Consider the following 15,090-nt stretch of genomic DNA (forward strand, 5'->3'; position numbering starts at 1 on the left):
TTTTTGTAATGTTCTAACACAATGCTCAGGGGAAAATTACTTTTGGAGTGTATATAACAGACACATTTTTAACCCACTCTGTTTTTGTTAGAAATTATAGCATCCCTGTTGGCTGGCTCTGACATCTTTACCAAAATTATTAGAGAAGGGCAGATTCAATCACACTGCATACTAACAGCTAAGGAGAAACACCAGGACTGTTTACGAGAAGCAAAAACATTAAGTTACTATGTAAAGCATCAAAGGATTCCACGTGGCAGAAGTGAGGGAAATAGGGCCGCACTTACTCCACAGAGAAAGGAAGCTGGAGCGGGTTCCCCTTTCCATGAAGAGGAAAATAGGGGCGCATTCCACAAGTGCCATGAGTACAGTATAAGAAATTCAGTCAGTGTAAGAATAACGGTCAGTGGCTCGGGAATCTTCACAACACTGTACCTCATCCGTGCTGATGATAAGCTGGGACCAGCTGTTCCACTCCGGGCATTTGTCTCTGTCTTCGAAGGTGACATGGTCGGAGTTCCAGCAACAGTGCTCATGGTTAAACCAGAATCCTTCTGTGCATATGCCTTCTTTCAAGTCTGTCATCCAATGAGCAGAAATGTCTATCAAGCCAGCTAAGGAACCTGATTTGAGGTGAGGGAAGGGGAGGTCAAAGTTATTAAGAGAAAATGAGGGAAAAGGTGACAAAATAATGGACAAGGCATAAACCTTCTGGCTCCCCCTGCAACCTCTTTCTGATGTTCTGTCGGCTTGATTTCCACCTATCAACTCTAAGAGACTTTGCCTATCACCTCCAAGAGACTTTGCCTGTCATTAAACACCTATTCAAGAGGGGGTAAAAAAGGGGAAAAAATACCACAAAGCATTGTCTGCACTGAATACTGTGTCTGTAGAATTTCTACATAGGGAGAGCTTGGGGGAGGGCAAAGTGGTTGGGAGGGAGCAAGGGCTGAGTGGATTTGCCTTTTAGCTGATTTACAGGGCTAAGACTCTGCTTTGCCTCACAACTGATGGATCCCGAAACCCGAAGACAGTCAAGCTTATTAAAGATCATTTTATTCTCACTATTTATTTAAGACTGAGAAAATGTGAACTGCCTTCCTTGAAGACTCTTACGTGATCTTTGTTTGAGGCTAGGGTAAGGGAGCTGATGAAGACCATGGAGAGGAGAGTTCAACCTTGTTAGTAATCCTGCTCCATGGACAAGGGAACCTGAGCCAGGGCAGGAAGGCATTCGAGGCTGAGAGAAGCAAATTTGAAAGAGCACAGACCGTGACGCACGTGGCAAGTGACATGAAGCTATAGACATGTCGAAGCCTCCCGAGCCTTGGATGTGACCATCCAGAAGTTTTCTTACTGAAACAGGAGCAAACTATATTATGTGCAGAACAGCCACCAAAGGCAATTCTGAGAAAATGAATAGTGAATGGGGAATTATTTGCTCTGGTTAATAGACTGGTAGGGTTAAGATCATTACAGTACTTTTGATTCTGGCCTTCTCATTTCTGTCATCCAGATGAAGAAACTCTGGCATAAAGAAGTTAAATGGTCTAGAATCATGCTTTAGGGAAATAGCAAAGACATCATAAAATTCACAGCCCCTGAATTCCCAGACTGTTCCTACATTCAGACACACTGCTTCTTGTTGCTCTGCGATGCCTCAAAACAAAATGCCCTGTGTGTACAAGGGAAAAGAAAAACATTCACTGGCCACCTAGTGACAAGAAATACATTAAAAAGTTGAGGATATTACGCCTACATTCCAACAGGCTGGAGGCCATGCCGTGTGTGGTGTGTGTGTGTGTGTGTGTTTGGGTAGGTGCTAAAAGTGTTAACAGAGGTTATTTACATACTTGAATAACCTACTCAAATCTAACACCTTGTTTGGCGCCTCTTGGCCACGCCCACCTTCTCCGCCTTCTCTTAACTGCACAGATTGCCCAGACTCAGAAAATTCATATGCGTTACAGAGTTTGGCTTGTTCTCTGGCTGTTTCACATGAGCCTGTCCTTATTCTATCTAACACCAGTACCCTCAATCCTATCCTCCCTCTTCCTGCTATTTCTCCTTTCCTAGTGAGCCCCTTCCGCGGTTACAAATTTTATCAGGTTTCCCTTCCTACAGAACAAAATGCTTTCCCCTGTCCTCATTACCATCCTAGATTTTGGCCCTTCTTGCCTTCTAATGGGCATCGAATAGCTCCGAAATCTCTACAATGGTTGCTTCGCCTTGAAATCTGACCCCTAGTATTTATGAGATAGTTTTCTAAGGTCATTGCTATCCTACTAACTGCTCAGCTATATAACCTTTTCTCAGCCCTCTTCCTTCCCTTCAGCCTCTTTGCAATACCTAAGTATTGCATTACAGAACACTCGGTCCATCATCAGTCAACTCTAAACTGGCCAGAAGGGGGTAGCATTAACACCCCAGACCACGGTTGGCAAACTATGGCCCAGGGGTCAAATGCGCCTTCATGCTTGTAAATGAAGTTTTGCTTGGTCTCAGCCACACTCATTTCTTTACCTATTGTCTACGGCTACTTTCGTACTACAGGGACCATCCAGTCCTTTACCAAAAAACACTGCTGACGCCTTCCCTAGGTAATCTTTGAAAACCCAGTTATGGCTGAGCCTTTCTTCATGTGTAGCAATTGTCTTGTGCTCTGTGGCTCGTAATCTTCACTAGGGAACAGCAGCAACAGCAGCAAGACCGCCCTTAACAACTGTGGGCCCCGTGCTGAGCACTACGCATGCTACATCTCATCTACCTACTACTCTGTGCTCACAGCAAATGTGGACTACAGGTACTCTTGCTAGCCCCGTTTTACAGATCAGTAAACCAGAGCTGCCAACGGTTAAGAAACTTGCCAAAAGTCACAAAACTAGTAAGCGGCGGAGCTGGGATTCAAGTCCTGCGAAGTAGAGCCCGTGCTAGTAAGTCTTTTTATCCCATCTACCTCCAGGTTTCCCACCTAACTTCTCTTTCAGCTCAGTATTCCATCTTTTAATACCATAAGGATACAATCCTTAGCATCTCTCCCAGGCATTCTTGCCTTTCTGCTCCCTCCGTGGGAGGGGAAGCCTGCTTTAAAGCTGTGTGGGCTTATTAGCAAGTGCACTATTCCTAGTTAGACTGTGCATTATTTGGCGTGGCTTGGGAGGTTGACGGAGATGACAGGAAAAGGAAGGGACATCAGGGTCATCCCACTTGTTGGCCAGCATGAAAGAATGACATTATAAGTTTCTTGAGGGTATGGGCCCTATCTTCTTTGATGTTCTTTACCACCAAATGAGAGAGCAGATGTTTAAGAAATAGCTACAAAAAGCTTCCAGGAAGTTCTCTATCTCCTCCTAGGAACGCCATATAGTAGCACTGGGTATGATACATAAACAATGAATCTTGGAACACTGAAAAAACAAAATAAAAAATAAATAAATGTTAAGGAAAAGAAACCATATGTAGTATGTGTTTAAAAAAAAAAAAAGAAAAAGAAAAACGGATTGTCTCAAGACACCTGGGAGCCTCAGTCGGTTAAGCATCTACTTTAGCTTGGGTCATGATCCCTGGGTCCTGGGATCGAGCCCCAACGTGGGGCTCCATACTCAGTGGGGAGTCTGCCTCTCCCTCTGCCCTTCCCCTGTTCATGCTCTCTTTCTCCGTCTCAAAGAAATAAAATCTTCAACAACAACAACAACAAAAAACCTTGATTGTCTCTATTAGAAGAACTCTTCCTCAAGACAATCACTGAAAGGCAGTGCTAATAGCGCCTTAAAATGGATATAATACTTTATAGTGTATAAATGCATTTAGATACATTTCCTCGTTTAACTGCATTTCTTTAAGGAAGGGGAAGCAACTATTAGTATCCCTTTACAGATGGGAACACTGAACTTCCTCGAGGTCCACCAGCAATTTATTTCATGTGGGAAAACAGTAAAAAACAGCACGCAACTCAGTTCATGATTTGGGGAAGGGCACACCACAAAATTTTGGGAGATTTTTTAAGAAAATAAACATAGTTTACCATACCTGATAAGAGCCCAATAAGTAGCATCAACAACCAGCCAGAAAAAGCATCACTCACACTGTGAATTAAGGCCCATGTCGACTCTTTGCTTTTATTGGTAATCTAGGGAGAAATGAGGGAAAAAAAAATTGGCACACTCTACACACATACTTGCTTTCTCACCTTTAAAGTACAGTAAAGAAACAAAAAGACAAATCTGTTCGTTAGGCATAGAGACCAATGGTGGAGTTACTTCTCAGATAATTCTGGGTTGAACTGACCTCTTCAGGAACTTGGGAGTTTTACCAAGCCTGTCTTACTGAACCCTACCTTTCTCTGCAGTATGGCAATGGCTCCACGTGCCTTAGTCAGGGATTCCCCATTCAGCTGCTAATTCTCTATCACCTCAATTTGTTTTGCTTTTTGCAGTGGTCTCTGTCTGCCCTAGACATCCGATATTCTAAGGATGGTCTCTTGACTCATGGCCAAAAGGTTGATTGTTTTTCCAATCCACAAACATGGGCTCATTCCACAAACATGGGCTTATTTGAGTGGTGAAAGTACAGTGTGAGATTTCCTATTGGTGGGCTACTTCAGGTCAGGCAAGTTCCAAGACTTGCTCCCCACACTGATCACAGATACTAAATGATATCACAGATGCATTTCTTTATTTTCAAAAACCTGCTGGGAATGGCAGAAGGGTACCTGGGTGGCTTAGTTGGTTAGGCGTCTGCCTTGGGCTCAGGGTTTGGGGACAGAGCCCCACAACGCAGGGAGCTTGCTTCTCCCTCTCCTTCTGCCTCTCCTCCCTGAGCATGTTCTCTCAAATAAATAAATAAAAATAAAATCTTTTTTAAAAAATAAATAAATAAAATCTTTAAAAAAAAAACTTGCTGGGAATACTGAGGCTAATGGAGAAGGGTGCAGAAAAGTCTACATTTCAGGTGCTAGCCCTCTCAATTTAACCCTTCAGTGCCCACACTTCAAAATCAAGCATTCAGACAGCTTTGTCACTGTCCCCTTCTCTGCACCTCTATTTCTTATCTTTGAAACTGTGACTTCGTTATCCCATCTTCATCTATAGCACTATCGCAAATAATGATAAATTACTAAAAGTTTTTAACAACTCATTTCGACCTATGGCTTTTAAGTTTCCAGTTTTAGTGCCTAAAGTAGATAAGGCGGTATTTTTCTCTGCAACAGTGTTTCCAGTCTAATGATGAACAGTTCATGCCAAAAAAAAAGTCCCTTTTGAAGACTTGATAAACACATTCTAACTGGTTTTGAATTATTAGTAATTGGCATAATGTGTCTCAGATGCAACCATTTTCAGATAGTGGGAAATATGCCCTTGTCATATCCCAGATGACTTTCACAATGTAAGTAACATGCTGAATGACAAACTGAACTCTGAATTATGGATGGCAGAAATTCTAAAGCCTGCCTGATGAACTGGTATGACAGAACATGTGCGTGTGTGCCCAAGTAGCAGCAACCTTATGAAAAACAGCAAGTGTTTTTGTAGAGATCCCCTTTTTTCAGTTAGGACAGAAAACTCAGTGAGATGATCAGAAATCCAAGGAATACAGAGGCATTTCTCAAAACCTCTACCAGGGACAACCTGACTGCTAGGCTCCGGTGATTATGAGAAAACCAGTCAGGAGATGGGAAGGGCTTAAGTATAAAAAGCGATTTGCCTCTCACTGCTCAGGAGACTTGCCTGGCTCTGAGCAAAGGAAATCATGAACTCGGGAGAGAGTGGGACTGACTTCAGAATCACGTTTTAAATTTGGACTTAAAACAGAAACAATAAGAAAGAAACAACCACACCTAAGGCTGGCTGAAGAAATGTCTCACCCGCTGCATTTGGATCACTGGGGCTCGGGAGCCCTCCCTTTTGAGTAAGCTCTCCACGTGGCCCTGAGAGGAGCTAGAAATTGTGACTCCCTGATTTATTTATTTATTTATTTTTTTAAAGATTTTATTTATTTATTTGAAAGACAGAGATCACAAGTAGGCAGAGAGGCAGGCAGAGAGAGAGAGAGAGGGAAGCAGGCTTCCTGCGGAGCAGGGAGCCCGATGCGGGGCTCGATCCCAGGACCCTGAGATCATGACCCGAGCCAAACCACTGAGCCACCCAGGCGCCCCAACTCCCTGATTTAAATGATGCACGGCAACAAGTTAAGGGCAAAAGACCTTGGCAGACTGCTCTAAGAGGTTTTCATGGGACTCTGGAAAGGGAAAAGTGGGCCAATTCTCTCACCAAATTCAAAGGAATCTGTGCCATAGCTGGGAGCGCCATCTTATTACCTGTCACATTAAGTTAACATCCTTAATTTGAATTTGATTGGTCTTGTGGGTTTGAGTCGAATGCATACTTTTCTTTTATGGTTGTACAAGAGCCATTATCACAAGGACTTTATCCTGTAGGCTTCAGTAAACACCAGGGCACTGAGATTTTTTTTTTCTTTTTATTCCTTTGAAAGAAGCCCCCTTTCTTTTCTCAGTTCTAAAAATCCTGTTTCAGGGAAAACCATAAAAGGGAAATGAGATCGAGGAAGAAGACCTCTGAAACGTACTTCGGTCCCCTCCACCAAGTTTGTTTTTACCTCTTTACATAGGCACTTATACCCACATCAGGGCTGTGAGGATCCTTTCCAACTACTTTACTATAGGAAAATAAATCACCATTAAATAGAAATTTTTAAAATCAGACACAAAATGCCCTAAAAATAAAGTTAAAAAAACAAACAAACCCTACATTGCCAGTAGACACCAGATTCAGCCACGTCCAAGGCCAAAAGAAAACAGACATATAAAGAATACGTATCTTCAAGCTCTTTCCCTGATGTTTCATGACACTTAACTTGCGTACCATCTTTGTTCTTACCTCTCGATGCCTATCCCGGTCTCGAGACTTCTCCCTCACCCAGTCAATTGTGTTGAAATCATCATAGGTCCCCACACCAGGGATCGGCTCCTCCAAGAAGTCCATCATTCTATTTGAAGAACCTATTCCTCCACCATTGTATGACTTGTCCTCTGTATTGAACAGGAAACAGACATTAGCACCTCAGACACTCTAAACACATTAACACCTCCCTGCTGAGCACCAAAAGGTGAGTCCTTAAACCGTCGGATGATTACAGTTAGGGTGTCCTGATAAAGCAACATAATCATTGGTGGGAACATCCATCATATTTAGCGGTTTCTGTGGTCTAGGCACAAAACGATGAGTGCCTTAAGGCAGTCTAAATGGAAAGGGACAGATGAGCAGGACAGTACAAAGGCGAGAACTGGCAGGAATTGAAGTGTAGTGGGAAAAGGATTTCTGAAACAAAATACTGGAGCACACTGAAGCAGCTTAGGTATTTCAGTCTCTTTTATGGAAGGGAGACAAAAGGACCAAAGGTCTTTGCAGACAGAGCACACCAGAAACTATTTTGCATGTGTAAGGCAGTAATTCAATTCTGGGAGGTGGCTTTTGCCTGAGAGGGAACTCCAAAGAAAGCATGTGGGGCTCTTCAAGAGTTAAGCCGGCTGGAATGTACATACTCGCCTTCAATAGGTTGAAGACTTTGATCCTTGATGTAATGGGCTCCTAGGAACTTCGTCTATGGCAGAATAGTCTAAGACTTACAAGTAGAGCTTCAAAGACCAGTGCCTGGCCGAGCAATGGAATGTCCTCCTTGATCCTTCCATGGAAGCCACATACCCACTTGCCCAACCAGTCCTTTCTCTGCTTTGCTTTCAGCAGTTATATTATAATCACTTAACACAAATATTTTTGTCTTCCTTTCTAGACCCGAAGCTCTTTGAGGGCAGCTCTCTGAGTCACTATTGCATTCTCGCATTTAACACATATCCAAAATTCAAGAAATAACAGTGGAATCAAAGTTTATTTGCGGAACCGTGGGGATGAGAATGAAGTATTCAAACTCTGGAGCAGTATACAAACTAGGTTACTTAATACTGCTTGACAAACTTGTTCCACACAGTCCTCTGAGGAAACAGTACTTCTCTATTAAACACAAAATGCAAAACAGTATTCAGGAATTTATGCAAATGTTCACTGAGGAAAAATGCAGAGTAATGCTATCATTGAACTCAACCAGCCAAAACTCACATTTGCAGTGTCAACCTTGGCAGGGACAAAGCTTCATCCAGACTGTTTGGTGAGGAATCCCTCTGCAGAGAAGGCCAAAGTGGGCCCTGAGCTGACATCCAGTTCCCCCGCCCCCAACTGTGTCCCCATCTTCACTCCAAACTCCCACAGACAACTTCAGCACTCTCCTAGGGTAAGTGGGAATTAACCCCCAAGCTGTACCTGATTTACAAACTGTCCGTCTTCCAAATTCCTCCCTGGGATGGGGGATGGCGTACCTTTCACCGGCAACACACACATTTAAAAAGAAAAGCTCTGCAGAATCCAGATCCTATTGAGGGTGGGGGTGGGGCTGGAGTGGAGGTGGGGAACCAGTTAATCTTAAAACTCCTAACCAAAGTCCTTTCCATATCTTCAAGCCTACCTGGCTGTGACATGGTTGGTTGCTGAATCACCAGCCCAGCATTTCCTATCCTGTCAGTGGCATACTGATAAAGATTAATGCTGGTGTGTCTGAGAGCTTGGAGGGAAACAGCCAGCTAGGAAAGGAGGACAGAAAGAAAAGGAAGTATGGTGAGAGGGGAAAAAAAAAAAGAAAGAAAAGGAAAAAAAGAAAACCAAGCTGTTTCAATTCTCAAAGAAAAATGCTGACATGAACACAAAGGACACCCAACAACCAGAATTTTACTTTTGAAAGCAGGTTAATGCTCCAAATGAAGCGCTCTGCTCTCAGGAGAAATTTAGAGAGGATTTTGTGCAACTGATTTTTAAAAGCACCCAAGAGCTATCTAAGGTTACACTGTATGTCACAGGAGGCCCCCAGCTCTACCGACATTAAGACAAACATGAAGCCCTGCAACAGCTTCCCAACAGGAAAGAAAGACTCCTATTACATCACTAGGTAACATGAGCACTGCATCATTCTGCCTCGCAGACAGTCTCCCGTTAGCAACGCAAATTGTCAGGCGGCTCCGAAAAGAACAGGCAGTGATTAGAAGCCCACAAACAGACTGCTTGTGATTCTCCAGATCCCCCTTCTCCCTGGGGTCACACTTCGGTGCTGGGCTGGGCTCAAGTCTGCTTACCTGTGATCACAGCTTTCTTTTTTTCTGCCTCAAGGAAGAAATAACCTTGACAGCCAGCATTTGGCCATTTACAGAAGGAGCCCTGGGGTGCACTGCTTTAGAAGGGCACTTGCTGCGTTCTCTGCCTTTCGCAGGAATAAATGCCACCTAAAGCACCACCAGTGTTCCCTGGCGGTCAGAATGTGATGTCACTGGGGGAGTCACGTGACCAGACCCTTGGACCAGCCGTGGAGAAAGGAAGGTTTTTAAGGGAGCACAGATGCCTTAAAGATGTAGTCTCATCTAAACGAAGGCTGTCAAACGGGGGCAGCCGGGTGAGTTCACAAAACTGGGGTCCAGGCGAGTTTCAATTACTAGACCTTATTTAGCAGAAAATCCAGGGAGGCAAAGGAGGACTATCTGAGAGCGTTTAGAGAATTACATGAATCCTAAGTAAAAAAGGGAGTGGGGCAAATACAGAAAAGTCTTTTTTAAAAGAACACACTGGCGAGCAAAAATGAGGAGAAAATCTCAGACATGTAATGCTGAGTGAAAGATGCCAGACACAGGGGCCCATAACACAACTCTATTCGTGTTAAGTTTGAAGCTAGGCAAACCTAAATCATGCCGTTTTAGGGTGCAAATATAAGTTGCCACATTAGAAAAAGAAGCAAGGAAATGACAAAAGTAAAGATGGTAGCCACCCAGAGGAGACAGGGGGGTCGCCTTCTGAATGGAGCACATTGGGAACGTGGGGCTTCTGGAATGCTGGTAATTTTTCTCCATCTGAGTCCTACTTACCTGAGTGTCCACATGATAATCAGTCCTTAAACTGTATGCATATGTTCTGTCTTTCTGTGTATATATCATATCTAGAGAAAATTATGAAAATGGAACTGCACGTGAACTTAACTCTACAAGCTCACATCTTTAACAGTGCCTAGTAACTTAAAAGTTCAGATTACAGTCAAGAAAATTAGTCGTTTCTTAGTATTAGTTCTCTACCGAGAAAGCAACATCAAATGTGATCCCACTAATCCAAACTGGGTAAAACTAGTTACTTGGGCTTTGAAAATAAATGCACTATAACATCTGCATTATTTAAAAGGATCTCCCTTCCCAGGCCCTATTCCTAAGGCTATTCTTCAGCGGGTCTTAATTAACTGTGCAAAAGGGCCAGTAGAGTAAAGGGGAATGAAATAGCCATCTCTCAACTCCCTCAGTGAATCGGCAGGACAGCTGCTGTTAAACATTAATCCAGTCAGTGTGCTCCAATAATCAGACCTAAACGTAGGGCTCTGAAAGGCTGTGATCACTTTCATCACTTCTTAGGGCCCGCTGCAGCCTGAAATGTTAGTACAACAAAACCTTATGAAGTCTGTGAGGGACATTGTGAACCCTGTGTGCTTTGGGCCCCGTCAGTCATTAATCGTAACATCTCAGTCTCTTGACGAACTCGACTAGCATTAATGAGAAGAATGAAAATGAAGGGGGCAACTGATAGTACTGCAGCAATAAACTGCAAAGCTTGAAAATCAAAAGCGATTTGTGGCCCAAGTGTGACTGTGTTACACAACTGTACTTTTAGAAAAGTGTGTCTATTTTACTCAAAGAGGATAACGTGCCCAAACTTGTAAGTCTCCTTCAAAGTCATTCTTTATTAAATAGGATGCTACCTGCAGTTCCTAAAGGTAACTGCGAAATTCACTTAACATCACCCTCTAAGATTTACGTTATCTCACTAGATGATTTTACACTTCAAGATACTATATGTTTTGGTATTTAGAAAATGCATAGTTCTTCGACATACAGTGACTAAATTGTAGTACTGGCACCATGTTATAATAATTTTTGATGTAAGTTCATGTGTTTTTCAAATGTTATACCTAGGAGAGGGACTTTATTATTCCATGTAAATTTACTTCCTTTGAAAACTAGGTCTTGGTAGCTATGATGCAGTCCTTGTACTAAAATGAGATTTAATTTACAATTCCCTTTTCTGCCAAATTTGTAATCTCTAACATATGTTCGTGATACAGACTGCCTGGCGCAGGTCAATTGATATTGTTGTGAAAATAAGACAAAGAAATGCTTACCAATTTGTAATGCAGCCTGTGATAAAAACCCAATAATACAGTTAACATATGGGAACAAGCAGAGTTGTGTTTCTGGAACACAGATGTGATCAGATCACCTTCTGATTTCTAAAATGTCAGTGGCTTCTATAACAATGCTGTTTTTTAATTCCAGTGCAGTTAACATCCAGTGTAATACTCATTTTTAAAACTTTCAGCATAGGAAGGCCACTTAATGGGCATTTGGCACAAGTGTAGACCTGGAATTTTTAAATACCCATCATACTTTTTAGAACAGGACAAATAAAATACTTAAAAGTGTATAATAATAATGATGATAACGATATTACAACTATTTTCAGTTTCATCAATGAGAGGGATTAAGTTGTTTCCACTCTTTCACGACCTACCTGTATGTCCTGACTGGATGACAAACGTCTTAAACTGTGGGTCATATGCCACATCCAACTGGTTTCTTTTCTTAGCATTTTTTTAACTTAATAGAAAGAAATGGTAACTTTATAAAACTTAATTCTCAAGAAAGACAGCAGAGATTATCCCATTCGTGACCAACTCCTGAGGTACAAAGAAAGTCACAAAATGCAAAGGGGCTTTTCAAAAAAACAGTGTATTAAGAGTTACGCTTCTGCTGTGTAAATTTTCTGCCACGGAAGGAAGAGTAAAATTAAACAAGGACCCTACGTGTCATATTGAGGTACTTGAGTAAGTCTATATTTATTTGCCTCCATACGGAAAAAAGGTAAAACTTAACCCAAGTAAGTTTTGAAGGCACAGTGTGCTCTAAGTTACACATAAAACAATTTTAATACTCTAACAGGAAAATGATTCAAGTTAAAGTACAATTAGATCTCAATTTGAATAATTTTTTAAAAGTCCCTAAAGGGTAATTTGCACTGCTTGAGTCTGGGAAAAAATGTCCAGAAAACCAGTCAGAAAAAAGTCAACATTTAAACAGCTTTCCCAGTAAAGGTTACACTTAGGTCTAAAAACTTAACAATGGGTCTTTAGAAACACTGCTTGAATGAGGAGGCATATAAATGAATGCATTTAGCTTGTTTCCCTTTATGGAAACTACTTTCTAAATTTTTTTCCTACAAATCACGTGATGCTTCAAACTAGACAACCTTGTAAAATACAAGAAAAGAAATTCCAATTTGAGAGTCATGTTTATTTCAATCCCTAACCAATATGCCACTAGAAATTTACCTGGGGGGCTGAATAGTAACTGATTAAATGAACTTGTTAAACACTAACCAAAACACAAGGGGTAAGGGGAAAGAAAGAAATCTCGGGCACAGACCCTGAAACACTGCTTTGGTGATACTACAGCTGCAGGAGGGCTCACTCACTGGCAGCAGCCGTAAGGAAGAAAGAAACACTCAAGAGAAATGGGGCAGGGCCCTTGGTATATATCACAGGACCCCAAAAGAGCCCCATTTTAAAAAATGTATTTCCGGGGCACCTGGGTGGCTCAGTGGGTTAAGGCCTCTGCCTTCCACTCAGGTCATGATCTCAGGGTCCTGGGATCGAGCCCCACATCGGGCTCTCTGCTCTGCAGGGAGCCTGCTTCCTCCTCTCTCTCTCTCTCTCTCTCTCTCTCTCTCTCTCTGCCTACTTGTGATCTCTGTCAAGTAAATAAATAAAATCTTTTTTTAAAAATGTATTTCCGTTTTTACAGGGATATATGGTATGTTTGCAAGGCTGAAATGACACCTACAAAAAATCCAACACTCTACCTAGCGTATGGCAGCAGATATTCATCCTGTGGTTATTTAAATGTTACCTTCACTCAACGGTATATAGTAAGAGCTGACTGTATGCCATTTCTCACTTCCACACCTGCAGTCTCTTCCCTTCTTTTTTTTTTTTTTTTAAAGATTTTATTTATTTGACAGACAGAGATCACAAGTAGGCAGAGAGGCAGGCAGAGAGAGAGAGAGAGAGAGAGGGAAGCAGGCTTCCTGCGGAGCAGAGAGCCCGATGCGGGGCTCGATCCCAGGACCCTGAGATCATGACCCGAGCCGAAGGCAGCAGCCCAAACCACTGAGCCACCCAGGCGCCCCTCTCTTCCCTTCTTTTATTGGCCCATCCATTCGAGATCTCCCAGAAAGTTATGAACCCTTCCACATTTCATTCATCCCCAGATTTGAGACTGCATTAAAGTTGAAGCCCCAATAATGAGTCAATACTTTTAAGGCTGATCAATGTGTGCCTCCATTTCACTTCCAATTTGCTTTCCCACTCACCTAGACCCAGGGGCTAAAAAGCAACTGCTGGTGGAGCAGCTCTCCCATCCAAGCCCTGGAGGGTATCACAGGGCCATGTCACATTTAATATACTATCTTAGTTTGGCCCCTGGGACACATATTCAAGGAGACTTTCCATTGATACCCATCTATAGAGCCATGCTGATTGTTAATACTGAAATACCTCCAGCCGTGTAGGCAAATGACTACTTTTTCCCAAGGATGCTTCTCCCCGCCAACCATCCCCTAGAAAGCTCCTGAATGTTCCCATGATTCAGCAGCTGGAACGTGAGGAGGCCCCAGGACACTGCCTAGTGCTACGTCTGGCATCCGGTCTGACTGGTCAGTGCCTGTTGGTTTGCATACGTTTCATTTCAGGACTGACTGCTTTGGTTTCCATTCACAACAGGTTAAAACTTGAAGTTGCCTAAGAAGTAGGAAGGACAACAAAGAGGAAGCTCAACTCTGCTGAAAACTGGACCAAATAAGGGGTGGTGAGGGGCGCCTGGGTGGCTCTGTCAGTTAAGTGTCTGCCTTTGGCTCAAGTCATGAGCCCCAGGTCCTGGGATCGAGTCCCACACTGAGCTCCTTGCTCAGCGGGGAGCCTGCTTCTCCCCCTGCCTGCTGCTCCCTCTGCTTGTGCACACATTCTCTCTGACAAATAAATAAATAAAATCTTTTAAAAAATGTGTATTTGAAAATAAGGTGGTGAGAGATGCGGGTAATGGGACGGCAAAAACAGCAACAAATCTACTAAGTGAAGTTTGAGGATTCTGAGAAGTACACAGGAAGATGAGGCATGGCAGAAAGATAGGGAAAAGACTGAAGACAAAGAGGAATCCAGATTCTAAGACCACTTTTGGACTCCCTGTTTCCCAATGGGTAGAGCTCTGGCCCCACTGGGTTGTAGACATTTGCGTGGGGGTGTGACTTCTATCCCCAGCATCTGCTCTGATCTGGAAGTTCCCAACCCAACCCACTTTCATTACCACTGGACCCAGAGTGTGAACTACCAGAGCCACCAAAGCTGGCAGAAATGGCATATGGATTTATGGCTTGGTGTCCGCAGGCTCCCACTGGACTAGAATGCCACAAAAATCAACAGAGAACTGGAAGTACAGGGGCTAGATTTGACAAAGTTGCTGAGGGTGTTGTCCACATAAAGAAAACATATCTCAGCTCCATTACTTGCTCTTCATTCCTTCCTTCTCAAACTTACACATTTATGGGATTGACAAAAGGACTGGGAAATGTCATGGGTAGGGAGACACTGCCCTAAAACACGAATAACATACCCCAGGGTTGGGAAACCTCCTGGCTAAGTCCTGCGTAATAACTTGTAATTATTGTTTCCAAAGCAGCAGTTCTCCGCTTCTTCTGTCCCAAGTCTGCGTTGGGTTCTGTCTATAAATCTTCAGAAAGAAGCTGGGGACAAGAGATTACCAATCATTCTCTGGCAGGGGCAAAAACTTGGAGAGAAAATACCAATTAGGAGATTCTTCTTGGACTCATGGAAACACTGTGATGTCACAGACAGAAAAAAATGAGCTATAGATATAAAATCTAAGGATTG

General features: G+C 42.8%; 1 protein-coding gene and 1 long non-coding RNA gene across 5 annotated transcripts in view; one reads left to right on the plus strand and one right to left on the minus strand.

The window, feature by feature from the left end:
- The window catches only part of CLCN5 (chloride voltage-gated channel 5), a 153,810-nt gene that overhangs the window by 20,467 nt on the left and 118,253 nt on the right, over positions 1 to 15,090 (minus strand). For 2 of the 4 annotated variants that reach the window (XM_082717771.1, XM_082717772.1), the window contains exons 5-7: positions 6,897 to 7,048; positions 4,030 to 4,129; positions 436 to 623 (exon numbers count right to left, since the gene is read on the minus strand). In XM_082717771.1, coding sequence (XP_082573897.1) covers positions 436 to 623; positions 4,030 to 4,129; positions 6,897 to 7,048 — 440 coding nt within the window. Of the gene's footprint in view, positions 1 to 435; positions 624 to 4,029; positions 4,130 to 6,896; positions 7,049 to 8,333; positions 8,429 to 9,196; positions 9,385 to 15,090 lie in introns of those variants that run through there. The other 2 variants (XM_082717773.1, XM_082717774.1) reach the window with 2 other exon arrangements.
- On the plus strand, positions 9,447 to 14,218 carry LOC309856492. Its single transcript, XR_014307227.1, has 2 exons — positions 9,447 to 9,535; positions 13,927 to 14,218. It is a non-coding gene; the product is annotated as an uncharacterized lncRNA (long non-coding RNA).

Source organism: Mustela nivalis, assembly GCF_964662115.1.
Source record: "Mustela nivalis genome assembly, chromosome: X".
In the NCBI taxonomy this organism is placed as follows: Eukaryota; Metazoa; Chordata; class Mammalia; order Carnivora; family Mustelidae; genus Mustela; species Mustela nivalis.